General features: G+C 43.7%; 1 protein-coding gene across 1 annotated transcript; it reads right to left on the bottom strand.

Moving 5' to 3' along the window:
• Nucleotides 1-2,046: 2,046 nt before the first annotated feature.
• On the bottom strand, nt 2,047-14,181 carry SMIM23 (small integral membrane protein 23). The gene is made up of 6 exons (XM_029216836.1): nt 14,125-14,181; nt 13,794-13,928; nt 6,126-6,188; nt 2,744-2,795; nt 2,477-2,544; nt 2,047-2,259 (listed from the first exon to the last, which is right to left on the bottom strand). The coding sequence occupies exons 1-6, from the start codon at nt 14,179-14,181 to the stop codon at nt 2,047-2,049; spliced, it is 588 nt and encodes a 195-aa protein (XP_029072669.1).
• Between the last annotated feature and the right edge of the window lie 9,396 nt (nt 14,182-23,577).

The following is a 23,577-nucleotide window of genomic DNA, read 5'->3' as shown; positions in this document are numbered from 1 at the left end:
TTTTACATATAACAAAATATATAAGTACATATAATATATAAGTGTTATATAAGCACATACATATATATTACAGATACAGTAGAATTACAACTTGGTTTAAAGTCTAAAGTGTGTCTTAGGCTTAATTGTGTATTGTATATTGTCATATTTATGCCTGAGAACCCTTTAAAGTACCCATAGAACATACATGATATACATGATTTTGGATTTATAACTACAACTTGTATGGTAATAGTAAACATGAACACCAGGAAATATCAGTCAACCTCTTCCTGTAGAACTCTTGCTGAAATAACTGCAAATGAGAAAAAACAGATTCTGGTTCCCACCCCCAGGCAAACTGTGACCATAACTTGCAAAGACTTTTTCCAACCCAAATGACAATTGATTCATTCCTTCTGGCAAATGGATCGCTGTGACGTTCCCTGTAAGTCAGATATCCTCTGAGATTATTTTAACTGGAACCCTCATGACTTTTCAAAGATTGGAGGTGGTCCTAATAATTGGCAGATATATAACAATTCCATTAAAATAAAAAACAAAAAAGTCATAAGAAGGGGAAATAAATAACCTAAAGAAGTGAGGCCAATATAATTCCTGTAATGGACAGCTGAACTCTGAGTTTCCTGGAAGTCAAGGGAAAAAGGGAAAATCCTAGACAAGCATTCTCATTGCTTAATAAAAATAATCAAAAGAGAGAGGTTTTCTCTTGGCACTATTTTTAAAAAATTAGGGAATTCCCTGGTGGTTCAGTGGTTAGGACTCTGTGCTTCCACTGCAGGGGGCACAGCTTCGATCCCTGGTTAGGGAACTAAGATCCCACAAGCTGTGCCGTGCAGCATGGCCAAAAAGAAAAAAATTAAAAGTCACTCATAATTTCATCATAGTGATATTGTTATTTTTGCTTGTATACACTAGTCCAGTCCTTGTCTGCAAGCAAAATAATAGGTAATTTTATTTAAAAAAATATTTGAATAGGCAAAACATTCACATAGTTTGAAAATAGGAAAGTGTGAAAAGTAAACAATGGAAAGTTTCCCTCCCGTCCTTGTCATAAATTTGCCCCAGTTCAGCTCCCTTCAAGCTCCCCCTGTTTTGTATCCATCTAGAGTTTTTATGCGTATTCAATCACAACTTCGTCATCAACAGTAAAATATGGACTCATTTCTTTCATTTAACAACATATCCTTCAGGCTTTTCCATATCAGTAGGAAAGCCTCCTCTTCTTTCTCTTTCACAGCTACAGGGTATCTCATTGTTTGGATGTACTTACCAGTGCCCTACTGATGTCATTTTCATTTGGATTGTTCCTTTTTTTTTTTTTTTGCTATTAGAAGCAAAGTGTGTAACTTCACAATGTGCATACATTGATACATATGACAAATCGCTGAAGTTGATTGCTGGGTCAAGGGATAAATGCATTTGTGAATTTGATAGCTCTCACCAAATTGCCCTCCAGAAGGGTTCTGGAAACTTACGCTTCTACCAGCAGTGTCAGAAGGTTGAGTTGCCACATACTATCTGTATACTCTAGACCCAGCATCCTCCTGCTGACTTCCAAGGAGGAAGGAAAAGGGAGTGTGAAAAAGGAAGAACTGTCTATCAGGTACCTACTATATGCCAGACATACACGATATATACACGTTTGATCCTCAGTGTAACCCTGTGAGGCAAAGTTTGTTTCCCTGATTCTTATTAATGAGATATCTTGTTGTAGAGAGGTTGAGGAATTTTGCACAGTGACTCAAGTCAAGTGGAAGAGAGGGGTCCTGACCCTGTGGCTGGCTCTGAGGCTGGTGTTGGTTCCTGTGCACCAGAGTCCTGCTACAAGTGATGGTATCTCAGCAGAGCCTGGTGTCTTCCTGACCTGCGTTCAGCTTTCATGGACCAGCAGTGGTGACAGCTAGAGTTCTCAGTGTCTCAACTACTTTATTTTCTTGGCTGCCTTAAACTTCAAGTGTCACAGCTCAGCCCTACTTAGAGGAACCCCTGGGAATCTTTGCCCCCTTCCACTTGGCCTCCTGCCCAGGTCCCAGCTCTGGCCCCTCACAAGTGATTTTTGAGGGTGGCACCGGGCTCCCCTGGGTACCCGTCTCCCAGGAGGGCATCCAGCCACTCCTCTAGGTCTCGCACCAGCTGTTCCAGGTCTCGCACCTCTTTCTCTAGCTTCTCCACGAAAACATGCAAGTTCTCCTTCCACCAGGTCCTGATTACCTTGATTGGCTCTTCTGAGGGGTCATTGGTCTGGTATTCAAACACCTGAAAGGCAGACACTCACATTGCATCTTGAGCCTTTTCATGTAGACCCTCCCTTGCCACTGGTTTCTAAAAGTTCCCCAAGCCTTTGCAATGCTTTCCTTCTGCCCATCCCCACCTTCTCCACCTGGCCGAGACCCATCAATGACACCTCTGGGAAGCCTTCTCAGATTTCCTCAGCCAAGCTTGACGTCCCTCAGTACCTTCTTGAATCTGTTACCTGGGAAGTCATAGGATTCTGGACGTAGTTACATTCTCTGATTCTTTCTGACACCTCCCAACTTCTTCCTGAAACAGGCACAAACACCACCTCTTAATAAGGGAAAGGAGAGTGAGTTGGAATAAACTCGGTTGATCATCCCAATGGGATGAAGAGGATGGGAGAAGGCAAGCTGTGGAGGCCCCCTTGGCATGCAGCCATCTCCAGAATATGCTCCTGACTCTGTGTGGACATGGCTCCTTCCTCCTCAGATTCCAGAATGCTCACCTGATATTCCTGTGCCCACATATAGCACCAAGATCAGCAACGCCAACAGTGTCTGGGGGCAAGAAGAGGAGGAGGGAGGAGATGAATTTCTGGAGGGAATACGTGCATCCCTGCTTCCCTCACAGAGGGCTAGGCGTGGGGCTGCTATAAGGTCATGGTTAGAGCTGAACTTTTTTCTGATTATCTAAGTCACGTGTACTTACTACAAAACCCGCAAATATTGCAGAATTAGATAACATGGCAACTTACTGACATTTCATTGGTGTTTTCCCTTTCTCCCTAGAAAGTTCCTGTATGTGCTTTTGCGGCCAACCCCCTCTTTACCCCCGCCCCTGCCATAGGGAACCGCTCATCTGCTCTCTGTCACTGTGGAGCCGTTTTGCCTGTTCTGTAACTTCACATCAATGAAACCATATATTATATACTGTTTTGTTGAGCTATTCTTACTCCACATAATGCTTCTGAGATGTCTCCAGGTTTTCATGTTCGAGGTTATTGATGAGTAATATTATATTGTATGAATATAGAATATATATGTGTGTGTGTGTGTGTCTGTACATATATGTGTGCTCTCAAATGGATGCCTGGGATCTTAAGGGGTTTCATGGTTCCAGCTGGATCAGAATTCCATCCACCTCCAGCACTGCTGGACTTCCAGTATCTCTGCTCTAAACCCCATAGCAGCTGCTGTCTGGTAAGCCGTGGGTAATCTAATCCTTTGCATGCAGCCCACAGCCAAGAAGTCATGGAGATCCCCCGCCTGGGCTTTCGGGGTCCTCTCGACACACAGCTCTTCTTCCTCTCCAATGCCTTGTCCTACGGAGTGCAGCTGCTTCAGTTGCGCAGACTCTCTGCAGCTCAGCAGGACTGCTGGGCTCTGTTCGCCCTCTAACTCTTGGTGCAGCCGTCGTTGGGAAAGAGATGAGGCAATCACCAGTTTTCTTTTCTCAGGGATTGCACTTTTGTGCTGTCTGCTGCCCTCACCGGAAAATAGTTGCTTCATTTATTTTGTCAATTTCATGGCCGCTTACAATGAATGGGAGGGCTAGTTTAGCCCCAGTTACTGTGTTAAGGCTGCAATTGGAAGTCTACCTCTTGGGGTTTGGGCGCAGGAATGAAACGGCTGCCTGAAGACAACATTGCTCCCTGGAACTTGGGTCAGTCCAAGACCATTTAGGAGATTCTGATGGGTGTGCCAGGATCAGAATGGGAGAAAACTGAGAGCCTTTTGGAGAGGTGGGAGAAGATAGAGGGGGAATCTGAGTCTGGGAGGGGCCCACTTCCCTCTCCTGGGTGGCCCTCGTAGTGTGGCTGGGAGGTCTTAGCACAGGGAATTCAGAGACAACTGCTTTCAACAGACAATGTGAGTTGGGACAGTGATGGTGTCAGGGGCAAACAAAAGTGGAGAGAGGATTAAGGTGGACACAGTAGTGACCGACATTGACTTTCCCCCCAGCTCACTGGATGTGGGCTGAGCCAGATTTAATCTGACTTGAAATAATACATTTCTTATGTACCTGTCTTTGTGAAGCAAGATTTAGACTGGCTACCACAAACAAAGAAGATAAGAGATTTGCATAATTTGTCTCTTCCCTGGATAGCTTTTCAAAAATATATACTAGCAACTATATTATTATTAACTGTAAAAAAAAGTAAACATTAATTACGTAGCAGCAACGTGACTGAGTCTGTCACACACACTAGGAGTGAAAAAAGCCAGTCATGAAGGGACACACTGTTTGATTCCATTCCCATGAAATTCAGGGACGTACAAAACTCGTCTGGGATGATAGAACTCAGAATCGTGGTTATGGAGTGTGAGCTGGGAGGGGCCTTGGAGGAAACTTGGACATGCTCTATAGCTTGATCTGGGTAGCAACTGCCTAGGTGTGGACACCCAAGGTGAAATCATTGTACACTTCAGATTAGGGCACTTTTTAAATTTCTTAACAATATTCCCTGAGACTCTCTTTATCTAAGACACATAGAACTGACTCATTCTTTATAACGGCTGATGAACATTCTGTGGTCTGAAAGCTCTTCTATTTCTTTAACCACTCCTCTGTCAATGTGCTTTACAGGATGGTGTCTTCACCAGCATACTTGCTGCTATATTTTGTGTGTGTGTGTGCAGGGTGGAGACAAAGGCAGGGAACGGGGACTAAAACTGAGCTTTCGTCCTTCTCTTGTGCTGTTGTGGGGCCTGAGCCAGATCATTTCTTCTCTCTGAGCCTCAGTTTCTTCACCTGTAAAGTGGATTTTGATATATGCTGAAAGGTCTTTCAAAAAGGCAAGGTGGGGACTCTGTCATCAAATTGATTTGGGAAATGCTGTGGTAAACAAAGTTATGTGGATTTCCTTGCTGCAGGACTTGTCAGAGCCTTCATTATGTGAACGAGCTGTGTAAATCTCCAGGAAGGGAACGAGGGTATCAGCATTCCCCAAACCACAGAACCTTTTAAATGACTTTTCTAAAAGGAGCATTCCTGGGGTTTGAGATTCGTGGGACACTTTTTTAGCAAAAGCTGCAGCATAATGGGAGCCCCGCCAAGTCCAGCATAAAGGAAGCGTTGGAATGTGTATTAAACGTATGAGTGAACAAATCTTTTGAAAACATATATAGGTCAGTCATGTATCGCTCTGCTTAAAACCCTTCAATGGCTTCTTACTAATCTCAGAATAAAATCCCACTCCTTTCCACAGTGTGCAAGGCCCAGATGACCTTCCCAGCCTCCTTTTACATCCTTCCCTCAGTTCTCCACCTGGGAGGCGGTGGAGTGCAGGGTCACCTTGCTAAGGGTTCTGGAATCAGATGGCCCTGGCTTCAAATCCCAGTCTGTCCCTGCTGTCTGGCCTTTTGCCTTTCCAACCTCAGCTTACCCATTTGCTAATAATTGCTTCTCGGGAATGTCATGAAAGAGAGAGGGGTAGAAGCACCAGGCTGTGCACATTAAGTGCTAACATTTTCCATTTTGACAAAATCCTATGTTAGGTTTGAATTTCAGCCCTAAGAACAAAAGCTCCACGACCTCTCCAATTCAGGTGTATTATCCTATTTATTTCGGTTCATTCATTCATTCATTCATTCAGCACCTGTTATGTACCAACCACTATTCTAGGCACTAGGAATACAGCAGGAAGCTAAATAAAAATCCCAGCCCTCCTGGAGCATAGCTTCTGCTGGCAGTGTGGAGAATTAAATAAGAGTGTCAGTAATGACTTCTAGAGGAAGCTCCTGAGCCCTGCTGTGTTCCACCAGGTTGGGCTCTAGGGAGAGTCGGGCTGAAAGCCCGTTCCTGACTTTGAGGGCCTTACAGTCTTCCTGGAGTGTCAAATGGAGTCCAGATGGGAGGAAAGCCATGTACACCTGGTCTGGCCTCACCTGTTTCTTGTCCTCAGAGTGACCTCCCCTTCTCTCAGCTGCCACTCGCCCCCTGCTGTGCACCTGTTGGATCACCATGATCTCAGGTCAGGCTGCCTGGGTGGAACAGGGTACCCTCACCTCCCCGGCCTCTGGTCACCAAGCATCTCTCAAGCCATGAATTCTGATGTCACAGAAGGTGGGGACAGTCAGGCCCCCACTCTTCACCATCCTGGTGTTTAGCCCCAACTTGTTTTTCATATAAATGTAAAAAACAAAGACCAGAAAGAAATACACCTAAAGATTTTATTTCAGGATGGTGATTTTTCTGATCCTTTTTCTTCTCTTTTCAATTGTTTTTATAAGATGCAAGTCTTTAAATAAAAAAACAATAAAATATTTTTAGCTGAATTTATTGAGATAATTGTAGATTCACATGCAATTGTAAGAAATGGTATAGGAGATCCTGGGTACCCTTTACTCAGTTTCCACTGATGGTAACATAGGCTCTTGCCATGGATACAATCTATCAATCTTATTAAAATCTCCCCAGTTCCACTTGTATTCATTTGTGCGTGTATTTAATTCTAAATAATTCTGTCACATGGCTAGATTTGGGTTTCCACCACTACAGTCATGATACAGAAGAATTCCCAAACCACAGGGTTCTGTGTTGCGTTTGATCCGCACCCCCTCCCTTCCACGCCCCCCCCCCAACTGTCTCTAATTCCTAGCAACCACTGATCTGTTCTCTATTTCTAAAATTTTATCTTTTCAAAAATGTCGTATCAATGGAATCAAATAGTCTGTGACCTTTGGAGACTGGCTTTTTGGTACTTAGCATAATCCCCTGGAAATTCACCCCGATTATCCTGCATCGGTAGTTTGTCCCTCTCTTTTTGTGTGTAGCATTTCATGGCAGGGATGTGCCACAGTTTACCAGCCACCCACTGAAAGACATCTGGGCTGTTTCCAGGTTTTGGCTTTTATGAGTAAAGCTAATATGGGCTTTCTTGTATAGGCATACCTTGTTTTATTGCACTTCGTAGATACTGCATTTTTTACAAATTGAAGTTTTGTGGTAACCCTGCATGGAGCAACAGCACTTGCTCATTTCATGTCTTTGTGTCACATTTTGGTAATTCTTGCCATATTTCAAATTTTTTCACTATTATTATGTTTGTTATGGTGATCTGTGATCAGTGATCTTTGATATTACTACCACAACTCCCTGAAGGCTCAGATGATGGTTAGCATTTTTGGCAGTAAAGTATTTTTAATTAGAGTATGCACATCATTTTAGACATAATGCTGTTGCACATTTAATAGACTACAGTATAGTGTAAACATAACTTTTATGTGTGCTGAGAAAGCAAAAAAAACTGTGTGACTCGCTTTATTATGATATTCACTTTATTGTGGTGGTCTGGAACCAATATCTCCGAGGTATGCCAATACAGGTTTTTGTGTGAACCTAAGTTTTTATTTCTCTGGGATGTGTAAGAGGACAATTGCTGGATTATGTGGTAATTGCATGATAATTTTATAAGACACTGTCAAACTATTTCCTAGAGTGGCTGTACCATTTTACATTCTCATCAGCAATATAGGAACAATACAGTCTCTCCTCATACTCCCTAGCATTGGTGCTTTCATTATTTATTTTAGACATTTTAGTAGGTATATAGTGATAGCTCGTTGTGGTTTGGATTTGCATTTTTTTTAAGGTTTCCCTTTTTTTTCTTTTTAAGATGTTGAAGGTAGGAGTTTATTAATTAACTAATTTATTTTTGCTGTGTTGGGTCTTCGTTTCTGTGCGAGGGCTTTCTCTAGTTGTGGCAAGCGGGGGCCACTCTTCATCGCGGTGCGCGGGCCTCTCACTATCGCAGCCTCTCTTGCTGCGGAGCACAGGCTCCGGACGCGCAGGCTCAGTAGTTGTGGCTCACCGGCCTAGTTGCTCCGCGGCATGTGGGATCCTCCCAGACCAGGGCTTGAACCCGTGTCCCCTGAATTAGCAGGCAGATTCTCAACCACTGCGCCACCAGGGAAGCCCGGATTTGCATTTTTTTGATATCTAATTATGTTGAACATCTTCTCATGTGCTTTTTTGCCATCTGTATCTCCTCCTCAGTGAAACGTCTGTTCACATCTTCTGCTCATTTTCTAATTGGAATGGTTTTTTTACAGTTAAGTGTTGAGAGTTCTTTGTATATTTCAGATACTAGACGGATGTATGGTTTGTAAATATTTTCTCCCAGTCTGTAGCTTGTCTCTTCATCTGCTTCACATGGACTTTTGCAGAGAAAAAGGTTTTAATTTTGCTGATGTTCAACTTATCAATTTTTTTCTTTTGTGAGTCATGGGTTTTGGCGTCAAATCTAAGAACTCTTCACTAGCCCTAGAAGCAGGAGATTTTCTTCTATTTTTAAAAAGTTTTATAGTTTTATGCTTCACCTTCCAGTCCATGATATGTTTGGAGTTAATTTTTGTATAAGGTGTCAAGTTTGGATCAAGGTTCATTTTTTTGCCTGTGGATGTCCATTTGCTCCAGCACCATTTGTTGAAAATGGTTTCATTTCTCCTTTGAATTTCTTTTGCATCTGTGAAAAATAAGCTGAACATATTTGAGTGGGGCTATTTCTGGTTCTCTACTCTGTTTCATTGATCTATGTATTGATCCCCACACCAACACCAACTGTCCTGATTATAACTATACAGTAAGCCTTAATATTGAGTAGAGTGATTTCTCCCACTTTGTTCTTTGTCAAGATTATTTTCAGCACTTCTAGGGCCTAAGCCTTTCCATATAAACTTTAGAATAAGATGTCTATGTCTACAAAAACAAAACAAAACAAAACCTTGCTAGCTGGAATTTTGACAGGAATTGCATTAAACCTACAGATCTCTTGGGGGAGAACTGTCATCTTTATTATGTTGTGTCTTCCAATCCATGAATGTGGTATGCCTTACCATTGATTTAGGTTTTCTCTGATCAGCATTTTGTAGTTTTCAGCATACAGATCCTATACATGTTTTAAGTGTATATTTAAATATTTCATTTACTTTGCACTCCCCTCATATTTTAAAAGCCTCCATCTACCAAAGAAATTTCATGTGTTAAGAAATCATTAATTTTCAACATTTTGGTGATCTAAGTTTCCCGAAGTGACACATACAAAGTTCCTGATTAGCACCCAGATAACTTTTATTAATTGAGCACCTACTGTATGCTAGGCATTTCACTACTTTATTTATTACATCTTCTCCAGGCTATAATTCTGTAGATAGTTGGGGATTAAGTCTGTTTTACTAGCCATTGTATCTCTAAATCCCATTATGCAGCCTGTTACATACTAAATGTTCAGTAAAACTATTTGCTGAATGGATGAATAATGAGCAACTTCAAAATGTGGGTTCTGAGAGGCCCTGAACTATGTCTGGTGAATACGTTTTTGTATTTATAGTACTTGGATCAGAAAATATTTGTTGAATGAGGAAAGCAGGTGGTATGATTTTAATTTTACCAATGAAGAAGCTGAGGCCCAGGGTAGCCGAGGAAGGATATTCGCCACAGTAGTTATCAACTCTGTTCCAGACCCCTGTTAAGTGTGTTCCATACATTATCTCATCTAATCCTCATAACTGCCCTGCAAGATCGGGGCTGTCTGTCTGTCTGGACGTTACTCTCCTTATTCAAGATCATACACTCTGCTAGGGGTCTGAGTGCAGGTCTATTTAACTCCAAAGCCTTTTAGTTTACCCCAAGGGGTTAATGTAATTTCAGCCAAAAGCAAAGAAAATTGCCATTCTCATTATCCTTTGTGGCTTTATTGTGGGTGAGTAGATGTGTCCTCATTAAGCTTTTTGAAATATCAAAAGTAGCTATATTCCCTCTTTCCTCTTCAACTTCATGACGACCCCAGTTTGGCACCCAGGAATGTCAAACAATCTCCATCCCTTCTTCTTCCCCTTTCTCCTGCATATCCTTATTATTATTATCATCCACAGCTAAGATACATCAAGAAATTACTGAGCACAGGGCTCTATGCAAAGTGCTTTATATGTATTGACTCACTGTATTATTATTTCAACTCTGGATGGCAAATTATATTATTATCTCCATTTTACAGATGAGGAGACTGAGGCTCACAATGGTTAAGTCACTTTCCTAAAGTTACAGAGAAGCAGGGCCGAGATCTGAACTCCGTGGGTCTGATTCCAGCACCCAGGGTCTTGACTGCCATGAGATACTGCCCCTTCCATGGGAAAACTCAAGACCAGAAAAAGAAAGGGATCTCCCCAAGCCATTCGGAAAAAAGAGACCAGATCTCAAGTCTCTTGCTCCCACCCGGGGACTCTTCACAAGGCCATCTGCGTCATCTCCATGGTCTTGCACATGGGCAGCTACTGGCTTCTTGGGTTTTACCTCCAGGAAACGTTTCAAATGTGAAATGCAGATACTCCAGGACTGCCCATTAAACTAATTGTGGCATATCGAAAGTAATGAATTACAGCCACGGAAAGAGAAGACAACCGGAAACATTTTCCTAGAAACCCAATGAATTCTTCCAGGAAACTGCTCTGAAGAGCATTGATGAGTTGGGGAGCTTCTGTGATTAGTTCTGAGGGCCAGTTCCTGGGGCAGGAAACTGAGGGAAGCCAAGCATCCCTGCCCGGCCCTCAGAGCGCCTGCCCAGAAGCCGGTGTGGGCTGCGGGCTGGGGCAGGGTAGGTGCTAGGAGCTGGGGCTCTGGGCGGGGTGCCTCCCAACCTCCCCTGCCAGCCAGCACTCCACTACCCAGTACAGGAAGAGGGAGGGGATGAGAAAGGAGGGAGGGACCGCGGACTAGGGAATTAGGCTTCCTGAGTGAACGTGGGAGTGAATGGGGGAGTGGGGGGATGAATGGAAAATGTGTGGGTGAAAAAAGAGTTCCAGGCAAATCACTAATGGAAAAATTATACCGTTTGCAGGGAGCAGTCTGCCCATACCTACCAGGCGGAGACCAAGCAGTACTCTGTGCTTGAGTTCTGTCTCCCAAACACATGTGGGTTCGAATCCTTGTGTCACGGTGTTTCTGAGTCTCAGTTATCTGAAAAATGAGACCAGTAATAACGTACGCCTTGTGGGGATACTGGGAGGGCCAACTGGGATGATCTAACTGGATAGGGTCTTGTTCAAAGTAGGAACCCAATTAGCCCCCCTCCCTCTCCCCTTCCCTCTCTCCCTCCCTCTCTCTCTCCTTTCCCCCCTCCTTTTTCTTCCTTGCTTCTCCAGTCTTTATAGACTGGCTGCTCCAGTGCCAACTCAATGCAAAAGTCTCGCCCAGTAAATTTAAGAAGGCAAAGACTTGCTATGAAAAATCTATCCAGAAAACTGATACACGTGGTCTAATAGGCAAGCCTGGATAAGAATGGGTGGGGCCTAATGGGGTATGGAGAAAGGAGGCTGGGATGGCTCCGTAAAGGAGGCAGTTTTGGCTAGCTGGAGGGGAGAAGAAAGGGAATCTGGGGAGACTGAGCATCCTGGGCAAAGACCTCCCAACCTGGGTCTTACACTGGAACCCAGTCCTAACCTGGGTCTGACTTGCATGTGTAACAAGGATTACAAACTCAAATGCATAGAGGTACTGAACAATTAATAAAATGAGAGGAGTGGGCTGGGTGTACGACAAAAAGGCCTGGTGGGGACTGTGGCAAATTATAACATGCATGTCTGGAAAGGCCAGCCAATTGTTGCCGTGAGAATGTAAGATCCGGTGTCATAAGGTCTTCTGACTTTTTTCAAGAGAAGCTAGAAATTCAGTCTTTTATGTGAAATCTCCTGACTCGTAAATGTTGGTAACGAATTCAACTTTAGGAAAAAAACAAAAAACGCACTGTATGGGTGAAGTGCAGCCCACTGGTTTATGAACTCTGATTTATTGTGTGTCTGCTGTGGGATGGGCGCTGTGCTGGGCTCCAACACGGCTTGTCCCTAATTTTCATAACAGCCTGGCCGTGTGGGGCTTCTTACCGACGATGGCAGGCAACAGAAGTCCTTATCGTTCGCTAAATTTAGAAAAAGTAAGTTTTGGAGGGAGGTCCAAAGGGAGCTCCTGGAAAAATAGATGGAGGGGCTGGAGATCCAGAGAGAGGAACCACAGGCCAGGGCGTGTCACAGGAACATTCTGAACCCAGAATTGTATGAGGGCAAATGTTGGATCCCAAGACATGAAAGAATTCCAAATTCTCTTGGTGTCTGCATTAGCTACCTATGTCTTCTATAACAAATTGCTACAAACTAAGTGACTTAAAACAACAGAAGTTAACTTTCACACAGTTCTGGAGACCAGAAGTCCAAAGTCAGTATCTCTGGGCTGAAACCAAGGCATCAGGCTGACTGCATGCCCTCTGGAGGCTCTAGAGGAGAATCCCTTCCTTGTCTCTTCCAACTTCTGGTGGCCGCCAGCATTCCTTGGCTTGTGGCCCCATCACTCCAGTCTCTGCCTCCATGGTCACATTGCTTCCTCTTCTGTGTGTGTGAAATCTTCCTCTCGTAAGGATACATGGATTGCATTGGGGCCCACCCAGATAACTGAGGTTCAAAATCCTGAATTTAATGACACCTGTAAAGTCCTTTTCTGCAATATAAAGTAACAGTCACAGATTCCAGGAATTAGGACATAGATATCTTTGGGGGACTTGTTCCAGCCCACCACAGTATCTGGGACATTCCCGGAAGATTCAAAGCTCTGGACTGGGGCAATGGCTAGACTGAGCCTTGTCACAGGCCTGGCCCCTGGCCACCCCCAAGGTAGGGAGGAGAATCTGGGCTTCTGTTGCTTCTGCAGAGTGGGAGACAGGGCTGTGTCTGGCCCCCACTCCTCCCAAGCCTCACATCTTGGGGATTACCTTCGAGGAAAAGAGGGATTTGGGACGCAGAGCAACCCATTGCTTGCTGTCCCCATCTCCCATCTGCTCCAAGATGGAGACCCAGCTCAGATCGACTGGGACGTGTCTGAGTTACCAGCACCCTGAGGACACGGACCATCTCCCTGTCATCCTCTGTGGCATCCCCAGAACTTAGCACAATGCCTGGCACTTAGTAGGAGCTCAGTATTTGTTAACAGCTTGCTACCTCCAAAGTCTGTGTCTCTCCCTGCCCCTGTTACTGCAGCAAGTGGTACCTGGGATGCCAGACGAATGAGGGGACAAATGTATACAAATGCACACAGCTTTGGCATATGCTTGCCTGCTGGGGACGCGGGCCACACCAAAAATACCTTTCTGCATACCCCATTAACCAGAGGGCTAGAAGAACTGTGAATAGTGGACCAAAAATGAAAAAAAAAAGCAGGATTAATTTATGAGGCGTTCTGCTGCCTGGATGGCTCATTGCATACCCGTTTTGGCAACATAGCCCTGTAATGTGCTTCTAGACTTACTGTACTTTGACATCCAGGGGTTCTTTTGTAATATGCCAAATATTCCGCTGTTATTGTTCTAGGCACCTCCTGTTGGTCATTGGGCTAATTTATTTCAGTCGGAATTTTAGGACCAGACACAACTCTTATTACTCACTGCTTCGAAGAGGGAATAAAATAGCAATTGATATTTGGAAAAATGAAAAATATGTCCAGAAGACTTTGGGCGCTGAGGCCAAGAAGTAAAAAAAGGGGGGAAGCTGGAGGGAAAACTAAGGCGGGCTCACCTCGTAATGCACTCTGTCGTGGCCTGTCTCGGAGACGTGCAGTCTAGATAATGTCTGCAGACAAATGGATCGAGGACAGGGCTCTGAGAATTCCTCAGACACCTGGGTCCTTATGCACATGACTTCAGCTGCCACCTGCAGGAGCAGGGCTGGGAAAGATCGTAGTATGGAGGACACACTTCAGTTAGTTGTGTGTTAAATCGGGACTTGGGTGGAAGGGTGAGGGAGAAATCCCAGGGTGGCTGTGGAATTCCCAAGGCCACGGGCTCCCGAGTCCATGCAAAGTTGACCTAGGAATAGAATTCTGAGATGTGATAGCCCAGCCACTCACCTGATGCTGGATGTGAGAAGGGCCCTGCTGACGGGTGTAGAGATGATCAAGAGGCATCCCCCCGAACTCCCATAAGTGGTCTTGCTGGGGCCGGAAGGGTGAATATCTCCTTTGCCATGGGAGACGCCAGTGTGTGTCAGTGTAAAATCTGTGACTTGGCTCTTCCTGGAAGTCCTCCCAGTTGAACCTGGGTTTTCGGCAGACAGAGGGGCTTCTGCAGATGCAGGAAAGAGGGGGATGGGTTTGGCTCTGCTCCGGCCAAAAAAAGCTGCATAGAATGATGACATATGTGAACATGAAGGGGCGTCTGTGCTCAGCTTTGGATTCCCTTAAAGAAGCTGTGATGGAATAGTGGTTAGGGTCCCGGGCTGTAGAGCCAAGGGGTCCTGAGAACAGATGTCACCCTTGTCATTCATTCACTGGGAGACCTTGGGCTGCACACTCTACCTTGTAGGCTTCAGTGTCCTCTTGATCCGTGGTGATAATAATTGCTCCCTTTTGTTGCACATCTACTGTCAGCTGTTGAATTAAGCGCTTTGCATCTGTTCTCATGGATCCTCGCAGCAACCCTGTAGAAACATACTATCTCTGTTTTACAGATTGGTAAACTGAGGTTGAGGGAGATCAAGGGCCTCACCCAAGATCATACAAATAGGATATGAATTAAGGCCTATTCACCTCCAGAGCCCAAGTTCTTAACATCTACTGTCTTACAGGAAGATTTGGGTCTTAAAGAGAAGCACTTATAGCAAAAAGCATACGTTGTCCAGTAAGAAGAATCACAGGATCTTGAAAAGTCCAGTGCAGTCTCCTTTCCTTGCGGCAATGGGAAAGACCACTGTGTCTTCATCTGAGCATAAGTTGAAATTGTTACAGGAACATATGGGACTAAAAGATCCTTTTCAACAGTAGAGTTACCCTCAGAGGGGCAGTCCCTGGTGCTGAGTTGGGAGGGCAGCACTGTTTGGATACATTCCGGAGGTTTCTTCTTCTCTGACTGTTCATATTTGAATTTGAGTAAGGTCGATGGCCAAGGGCCCGTGGATGCAAAGACCCTGTACAGATGCTGCAAATACATGGCACTCCTGGCGTGCAGTGTCTGTCAAACGAACGTGGCCGAGGGTGAGTGTCTGGGGTTGGCAACCGGCCCCCTGAACCCCGCCTTGGCTGGAAATGGCTTCAAGATGAGACCAAAACATCCGTGTCTGGGACATTTGTGGACTGAGAGTCCTGCCCCAGTACGGACTGCCCTCGCTCCCTGACCCCACTGCCCCGGCGTCCCCTCCCCAGTGGGGTCCTGAGGAGAGCTGTGCCTGCTCTTGGGAGACCTGCCCCAGACCTGCGGGTTGGGAGCCACAAGCCAAGTTAATAAAAACGGAGTGAGCGTGTAGACACGGACCTGCAGACCAGGAGCCAGTTTCTTTTTGTTTTAAGCTGTTTGGGGCTTTTGGCAATTGGGAAATAGAGGGATCATTGACACAACAGCTGCATGTCAGGTTGTGCTTTTATAAGGAACACCAGGAAACTCTTTTCTGCGTCCAAGATGCTTCCTGGGCTTTGTGTACGAGCCTTACAACCCAATTCAAAGGAGCCTATGATGGGGTTGGGTGGTGGGGCCGGGCAAGGTGAGGACGGTTTGTCATGGGCCTACTTGAGATGAACCCACAAGACGCTTAACGGGCGTGGGGCTCGTGGAATCCAGGACACACTCCGTGGAGCAGGTCCTGTGGGCGTGGGTGGAGCAGATGGAAGGTGAGCTGTGGAGCCGAGGAGACCTGGGTTCCCGTCTTTCCTCCAGAAGCTTACTTTCTGTGTAACCCTCGTGGGTTCTTCACTTTTCTGTGCTGCCTCCGTTTCCTCATCTGTAAAATGGGGGTATCGTCTCTTTCACTGGACCATTGCGTCAAAGCAGTGGAAGCGTGGGCTCTCCAAATGGGGTGAGCTAGGGTGAAGAGTGGCAGAGCTGTACATGCCACCTGTCTCTGCTCTCGATAACAATAGCAATGACAACAGCCAAGATAATTGGGATAACAATGGCTAATACAACCAAGCTCTTGATTGTGCAGAATCTAACGTGCTTGATCTCACTTGATGCTCACTATCGCTCTCCGAACAGACTTCACTTTTCTTATTTTGCATATGAGGAATCAGACACCCAGTCCATAACCACCTAGCCATACCACCTCCCAAGAAGTGTCCACGTGGTACACGCAAATAAGCCATAAATCTAAATTCCACTCCCCATTCAAGACCTGGCATGAGCCCCACCTTCTTGGTGAAGCCCTCAAACCACAGCCATCTCTCCCTACCCATCTGGCCTGCAGACAGATGTTCACATTTAAAAAAACCTGTCAATATTAAAAAATTAGAAGCTTGTACATCCAGATTTCTGTCTTTTCTTGAAGGCCACACTGACTCACGTTCCTGGATGACGACACTTCCCTGGTACTGGCAGCTGCCTTCAGATGGGGCCTGGGTTCTCCTGCTGTTACCAGACGTGGTTATGCTACCTGTCTGGCCCTGAGGCATGTGGCTTGGTGATTCTTACTCTCTATTTAGTTGTCTAATTGAGTTATTAGCAAATACTTCCCATGCATTTTTTGGTCCACCTCTTCTTGGCACCAGCTCCAAGGGGAGATATCTTCCTCTCCATCTTTAGAATCCCTCCTGTTTGGGGCCTTATACCAGCCCCAGGGTTTATGAGCCTGTTAATTGCATTAATGAAAGCAGGTAAAAAACTCTGTTTTCTTTGAAGACCCCACATGGAGGTCTTGGAAGGGATTCAGTGACCTCAGAGAGGTTTCGCGTCTCCATCACTCTACTGGAATGGTGGGGAGGTGGATTTCAAACCAATGCTTAGTAAGGCCCTGCTGCATGGTGGAAGGAATCACACAAATGTCATCTCCCTGAGCCTCCACCTTTCCCGAGACTGAGGGCAATGCCCCCATTTTACACAGGAGGAAAGTCAGACTCAGGACAAGTGAAGAGGCCCACCTAAGGTCAGACTGGCTTGCTGGTGGAAGAGTCCGGATTCGAACCTGTTGACTCCCACGTCTGACTCTTTCCACACACACCCTGGGCCAACTCTTCATGCCAGGCCCTTCTCTGCCAAAGAGAAGACCTTTGTAATGTTTTATGTCCTTGAAGGCAGACCAGAAGAATTCCCTACAACTCATTGCTGGCATTTCAAGTATTGGTTTATGGGTTTTTTGGTGAGAATACATCCAGGGGCCTATCACCCTTAGTGAAATAGATACTTTTCCAATCAAAGAGTCAAACCAGAACTTGGCTTCTTAGAAAACCACTTGTCTGGAATGCTTGCCAGAGACCAGATGGTCCCACAGTTCAGATTTTAAAAACCGTCTCAAATGTATGGAGAGACCTTTAGGGTGGAGGGTGGGAAAGCACATACCTTGCTACGGAAATATATAGACCTTCAAGTCCTCAGGACTCCTCAGCTGGCCAGAGTCAAGCCAGCCTTTTTTTGTGGCATTTTCAGGAGTCTCGCTGCTTCGCTGAACCAGGGACTTTTATGGGACTTTTCTTTCATGAAACAGAAACAGCAATTAAAGAGAAAAACCTTCTATAAACAAGTGTCTATAGTTCTCGTTTGCTTAACTTTTTCCAACCTTATGAAAAATTGGAACTGAAATCGCCTTCTGAAAGAAGCTTCGGGAAGTATTTTCTTTCAGGTTCATTCAAAATAGTCACACCCCCTTCTCCACCCCTTCCCGAATTCTGATGTTTCCAATGGTCTCCACCATATCCTGGAGACTAATCGTGTGGTGTGTTTTCATTATCTCTTGCCACAATTATAGGCACATGCAAATGACTTTGAGTAGACCCTCATCCCAAGTCTGGATGGAATCTGAGACCCCAGGCGATCTGAGCATTTGGACTGAAGAGGCCGCTTAATTCCATCCAAACACCAGTTGTGTGCTGGTTAGGGACTGGTTAATTCATTCCAAACGGTCAACCGAGGGTGGTAAGCAGACATAACCTGTGGTTCAGAAAGGTTTCCCTTAACCCTTCCTGAGTTTTGATCTGAGGTTTATACAAACAGAAATTATGTGTGGGGTGGAGTGCAGCCAGGAAGTCTCTGAGAAAACTCCATCTTACACATTTTCTTTGAGACGGCCAGACATAAATCTTTGAGGATATCCGTCTTCCTAACAGAGTGGCTGCGTTTTATGGTTACTACACCCTGGTTAGATTTTCATGGATAAAATACTTTTTTGAGTCCAAGGAAAGGGCTAGTATTCCCTGGATAGCTAATACAGCCTTTCAAGCAGAAAGGAACAACCATTTTAAAAAAGTCAGAAACTACACTACCAAAGGGAGAAGGGATTTGTGTGTGTGTGTGTGTATGTTTGGATGAATAAAAGAATAATACTTTTTCAGATAAATTTCCCCTTCTCTTCGGGATAAGCAAGTTATTTTTTCTGTCTCTGAAATAATAGATCAAGCTGGGAGAGGTTGGCTGTCTCCAAGGTAAAGTAAGGTAAATACATATTTGTCAACCCAAACTACCCTTCTCTGTGCCCTTTTGAAAAATCATGAATAATAACAAAATGACAAAATTTTAATCCATCATTCATGTCTGATCCACAATACTCAGTCTGCTTTTATAATCCCTCCATTGCCTACAGACATCTTCCCAAGTATCCACTAGTGCCAGACACTGCCCTCGGTTCTGTTGAAGTCCATTCAAGAACCAGCAGGGAAACTGAGTTTATTAAACTAGCCAAGCAAGGGAGAGCACGGCTCTGACAGTGAATCATAGTGTCTCAGACAGGGGACATTGGAAAAGTATACTTATGGGGGCTTGGAGGATGGGGATTTGAGGTGCTCTGTTGGGCCCTGGGGACACAGGGACAAATGATCCAATTGGACTTCAAGGAACTCCAAGTCTGCTGAGGAAGGCAGCCTGTAGGCAGACCATCACACTATAGTATAAGGAATATGGAAGAGCGCCTCAGCCTGAGATCTATGGAGAGAGACTCCAAAGAAGGCTTCCAGGGGAGTTAAATCTTAAAGGAACCCACTAGCAGAGAAAGGAGCAGGGAGAGTGGTGCTGGCAGGGGGACCACGTGTGCAACGTCAGGCAGGCCTAACGGGAAGAGCATGGTGCATCTGAGTAACTGGCTACAGGAGGGCAGTGGTGGAAACTAGCAGAGATCAGCTCATGATGGATCCTGGATGTCGGGTTAGGCAGCTCAAGTTGTATGCAAGAAGGCTATGAGGATGGCTTTTGTACCATATGAGAGAGAAGCAGTAAATATAGCTGGAATTCAGGGTTCAGAGGGGAGAGAGCTCCAGGTGCACTGTGCTTCTAGAGAGCACAGGGGAGAGCTTCTAGAGAAATTGAGGTGCGTGGATTTGAAGAGAGAAAAGGAAGACAGTTTATGTCATTAGCATTGTTAAAATCCAGAGGACAGAAAGCGTGGGGATTCTGAATGGGGGTTGTTGTGAGAATAAATGAGATGCTCACCTGTGCTGGTGAAACACACTGAAGACATAGCTGTCCATCCCTTCAGCTTATATTAATTGAGCACCTACTGTTTCCCAGGCACTGTGCTGGTGCTGGGGATGCAGCAGTGCTCAAAGACAGAGGAGGTCTCCACTCTCGAGGAATTCACTTATTCATCCAGTCTTTGATCAATCTGTCATCCATTCAACCAACAGGAGTAAACATTCATTGAGTGCCTACTCTACACCAGATATTAATACTTTCTTTTTTAATCTATAGGTTCCCCCGTACTCTTTTTTCCCCCCTGTAATGTATGTGTTCAAGAACCCAGATCAGCTGACCTGAGTACTCCCCAACACTAGGGATTTTGCTATCTGCGTTCTCTCGGTGCAGTTTAACACATTCCTTTGTTCCCTATATTTCCTGCAAATTGGCAGCTGGTGGAGGCTTGATCAGACTCAGGTTTAATCCCTTTGGCAGGACTGCAGGTGGTGGTGTATACTTTTCATCAGGAACTATAATATCTGGTTTTGCTTTTTTGTGATTTTGGCAGTCGTTGTTGCTCAGTGCTACATCCATTAATTCACCGGGGGTTGCAAAAATTGTGATAACCTAGTACTGTCATTTTGTTTTTACATATTTCCTGCAACAATTTTTAAGGAGATGCTTCCCCGATCTACCGTTGGGTTACTGATTGGTAAGTGTATATAGGAAAGACAGGTTAACACTTGATTGCTTCCCTTATTTATCTAGTTTTCAAGACAATAAATTGGATCCCTATCATCCACCAAAAGCAACCAATTAGTTTTTTGGGTTTTTGCTTTGTTTTGTTTTGTCAGCTTCTGGTGTGCAGCAAAGTGATTCAGTTTTATATATATATAGTTCACATTCTTTTCCATCATGTTTGATTACAGGACACTGAATACAGTTCCCTGTGCTATACGGTAGAACCTTGTTGTTTATCTTTTTTTATATATAGTAGTTTGTATCTGCTAATCCCAAACTTCTAATTTATCCCTCCCCCACCCCCTTTCCCCTTTGGTAACCATAGTTTGTTTTCGATATCTGTGAGTCTATTTCTGTTTTGTAAATTAGTTCATTTGTGTCATATTTTAGATTCCACATATAAGTGATATCATATGGTATTTGTCTTTCTCTTTCTGACTTACTTCACTTAGTATTATAATCTCTAAACCAATTAGTTTTTTAAACATATAATGACAAACTCATGGATTTAACATATTTGATGGATTTCAGTACATTGCCACTTTTAGCCTTGCTGGAGCTCAAATTGTCCTGTCTTTGGCAAGTGGGAGTCTCTTCACATTGGCTTCTGGTTCCTTTTGATACAACTTTGGCAGCCTTTGATAGCTTGAAGCTATCTGGCCTGTCAAGATGTTCCAGGCTTGTTTTGTGTATGTCCAGTTCCAGATATGAAATCAGCCATTTCTCCAAGGAGCCCTAGTTTCTACTAATGGGACGTAGTACTTAAAGATCACAATCTGAGTGCTAAGGTTGTTCATTGCCACTGGACTGGTCACTGTTCCTGGGCCTCTTTCAGTAGAATGCATGTGCATGCACACACATGCACGAATATCTTGTGAGTTTATACTGATGTTTCTAATTCAAATTTAGGACTTCAGAGATTTTAGTTAATCTCTTCTATGTTATATTTGTATCTGCTTTCTTCCACATTGAGAATCTTTGTTCTTAAGGACACAGGAGATGGTCAAATTAGAATAGACCATAATTACTCATTGCTTGGTCCCACTTTATGCATATAGCAACCTCAAAATAACAATATCAGTGCTACCACCACTGATTAAAATTACTGGAAACAGTTGTTCTCATATATTCGCTCCATTTTTCCTCATTTAAAACAATGGCTGTACTATATCCACAATGTTAGAACAAAGAACCATTTTTCTGCTGTAATCCCTCCCTTTTAACTCTCATGTAGTCTTAGTTCGACACATAATTTATCCCACTAGGTGTTTTTATTGTCTGAAGCTTGTTCTCTTGTAGAGTCTACAATAGGCTTATGGAAATAATATTCCTGGAGTTGATAACACTTTGTACCCTTTATATTCAACAATTAGTTTTGCTGGATATAAAATCCTTGGCTCACTTTTTCTTTCCTGTGTCTTCTGGCATAAAGCACTGGTGTCAAAAAGTCTGATGAAAATCACATTTTCTTTCCATTATGAGTCACAATCTTTTTTTTTTCTCTAGATGCCCAAAGGATTTTTTTTTCTTTTTCTTTAAATTTCAATAATTTCACTAAAATATGACTTGGTATTGGTCAAGTTAGGTCACTAAATTCTCAGGTGCATGGTGTCCTAATTCAATAGGCAGTTTCAAATCTTTTTAGTTTAGGAAATTTTCTCAAATCATAGATTTTAGTATCAGTTTTGTTGTCTTGCTTTGGTTTTCTTTTGGGAATTCTTTTATCCGTATATTGGATCTTCTTTGCCTATGTTCAGTATTTGTAACTTTCTCTCAAATTATTATTATTTTTTCTAAATCTTTTTTTTTTAATTCTCTTTTTCACGTTGTATTTCTCTTAAGGCATTATTTGTTGTATTGTCTGCACTTGTGTTTCCTCCAGTTTAGTCTTCATTTATAAAATTATTTTTTTCTTTTATTTCTAACTCTGTGTTGAATTCTATTATCTGATTTCTGAGGTTTTAAAAATTTGATGTATGTTATTCTTAATATCTTTTATTTATTTTGAAATATGTTAGAATTTTAATCTCTTTTTAAAAGGATTTTTCTGGTGTTCTCTTATTATTTGTTGGAATATTTTTCTATTCTTTAATCTTTTTTCTTACAGTAACTTTGTAAGGAATTTGTTTTTGATACTTTTTCTGTTAATGTAATATTCCTGAACTTCTAGAATGAAAGTTGATTTAGGAAGCTTTTATAACTTCACAGTTCCCTCTTCTGTTATTTTCGTGCTAAGTTAAAAAATACAGCAGCTTGTTTTTTTGAGATTTCCTGGCTCTGTTCCCCTCCCCCACTTTATCTGTACTTTTTCATTCCTTTCTCTATGTTTTCCTTGCTCTGTTTAATTTTGATTCCATACCCAACAGTTTCTCCTTGTTGTAGGATCCTGTCTTGGAAAGGAGCCCTGTGGGTCCATTTTGAGACTTTGTAGGGACTGAAATACACCAGTCCTCAGCCCTTAATGATAGCACTCATCCCCTATTAGATCTGGCAAAATCTCTACTAGTTTCAGCTGCTGTTTTCAAATTGGCCTGTTGCACTTTCTCATGAACGCCTCTGTGCTATTGCGGGGGTTCCTCTGTACTCAGGGCCATCAGATACCTTGTTACTTCCTCCTACTTTCTCCCTCACAGATGTCAATGACATGCCGGTCTTATGGCTGTTGGTGCTTCAGGATTTGTGGGCATTCGCTTTTACTTAGTTTGGGTGTAAATGCTGTACATGGGTTTTGGATTTTGCTATCTAGTTGCTCTGACTGTTTTTATATGGAGTTTCAAGAAACCCCAAACCGTGCTTCAATCACCACTGCACACCCCTACCCCCATCCTGCCCACCAGAAGCCACATCTACCTCACATGTTAAATGCATTAGCTCACAACAGTCCCACGGGATAGATAACCACTTTCCCTCTTTTGCAGAGGAGGTGAGTCTTCAAAGAGGTGGGTGACTTATTCCTAAGTGGCAGAGGTGGGATCCGAATCCATGGAACACTATAATCTTCTATCACGAGATAATTTCTTTGACTGTTGTTCCTATTCTAAACCATCCAGTAAATATGTAAATGCCTGTTTTGTTTTGGGCCCTGTAGAGTAAGCTATGGACACAGAACAGGAATAATAAGTATAGTGAACATACACGTGGAGTATATCTATTTCAGGCTTTGTACTGAGCCCTTCACACACGTGATCTCATTAAATCCTCATTACCACCAGTGTTATGGATAACTACAGAGGAACAAACTGAGATTGGAAGAGGTT

Source organism: Monodon monoceros, unplaced genomic scaffold (assembly GCF_005190385.1).
Source record: "Monodon monoceros isolate NGI ecotype Baffin Bay Population unplaced genomic scaffold, NGI_Narwhal_1 Super_Scaffold_12, whole genome shotgun sequence".
In the NCBI taxonomy this organism is placed as follows: domain Eukaryota; kingdom Metazoa; phylum Chordata; class Mammalia; order Artiodactyla; family Monodontidae; genus Monodon; species Monodon monoceros.
The sequence above is the reverse complement of the archived record's forward strand: the minus strand, read 5'-3'. Positions and strand labels throughout refer to the sequence as shown.

Excerpts from the sequence above, each read along its gene's own strand:
- SMIM23 (XM_029216836.1), bottom strand. The coding sequence starts at position 14,181 with ATGCCTCTTGATCATCTCTACACCCGTCAGCAGGGCCCTTCTCACATC. Across the intron at positions 13,929-14,124 it reads CTTCTCACATCCAGCATCAG|GTGGCAGCTGAAGTCATGTG; the intron begins GTGAGTGGCTGG and ends CTGCTCCTGCAG. Across the intron at positions 6,189-13,793 it reads ACGACAGAGTGCATTACGAG|GTGCACAGCAGGGGGCGAGT; the intron begins GTGAGCCCGCCT and ends GTGATCCAACAG.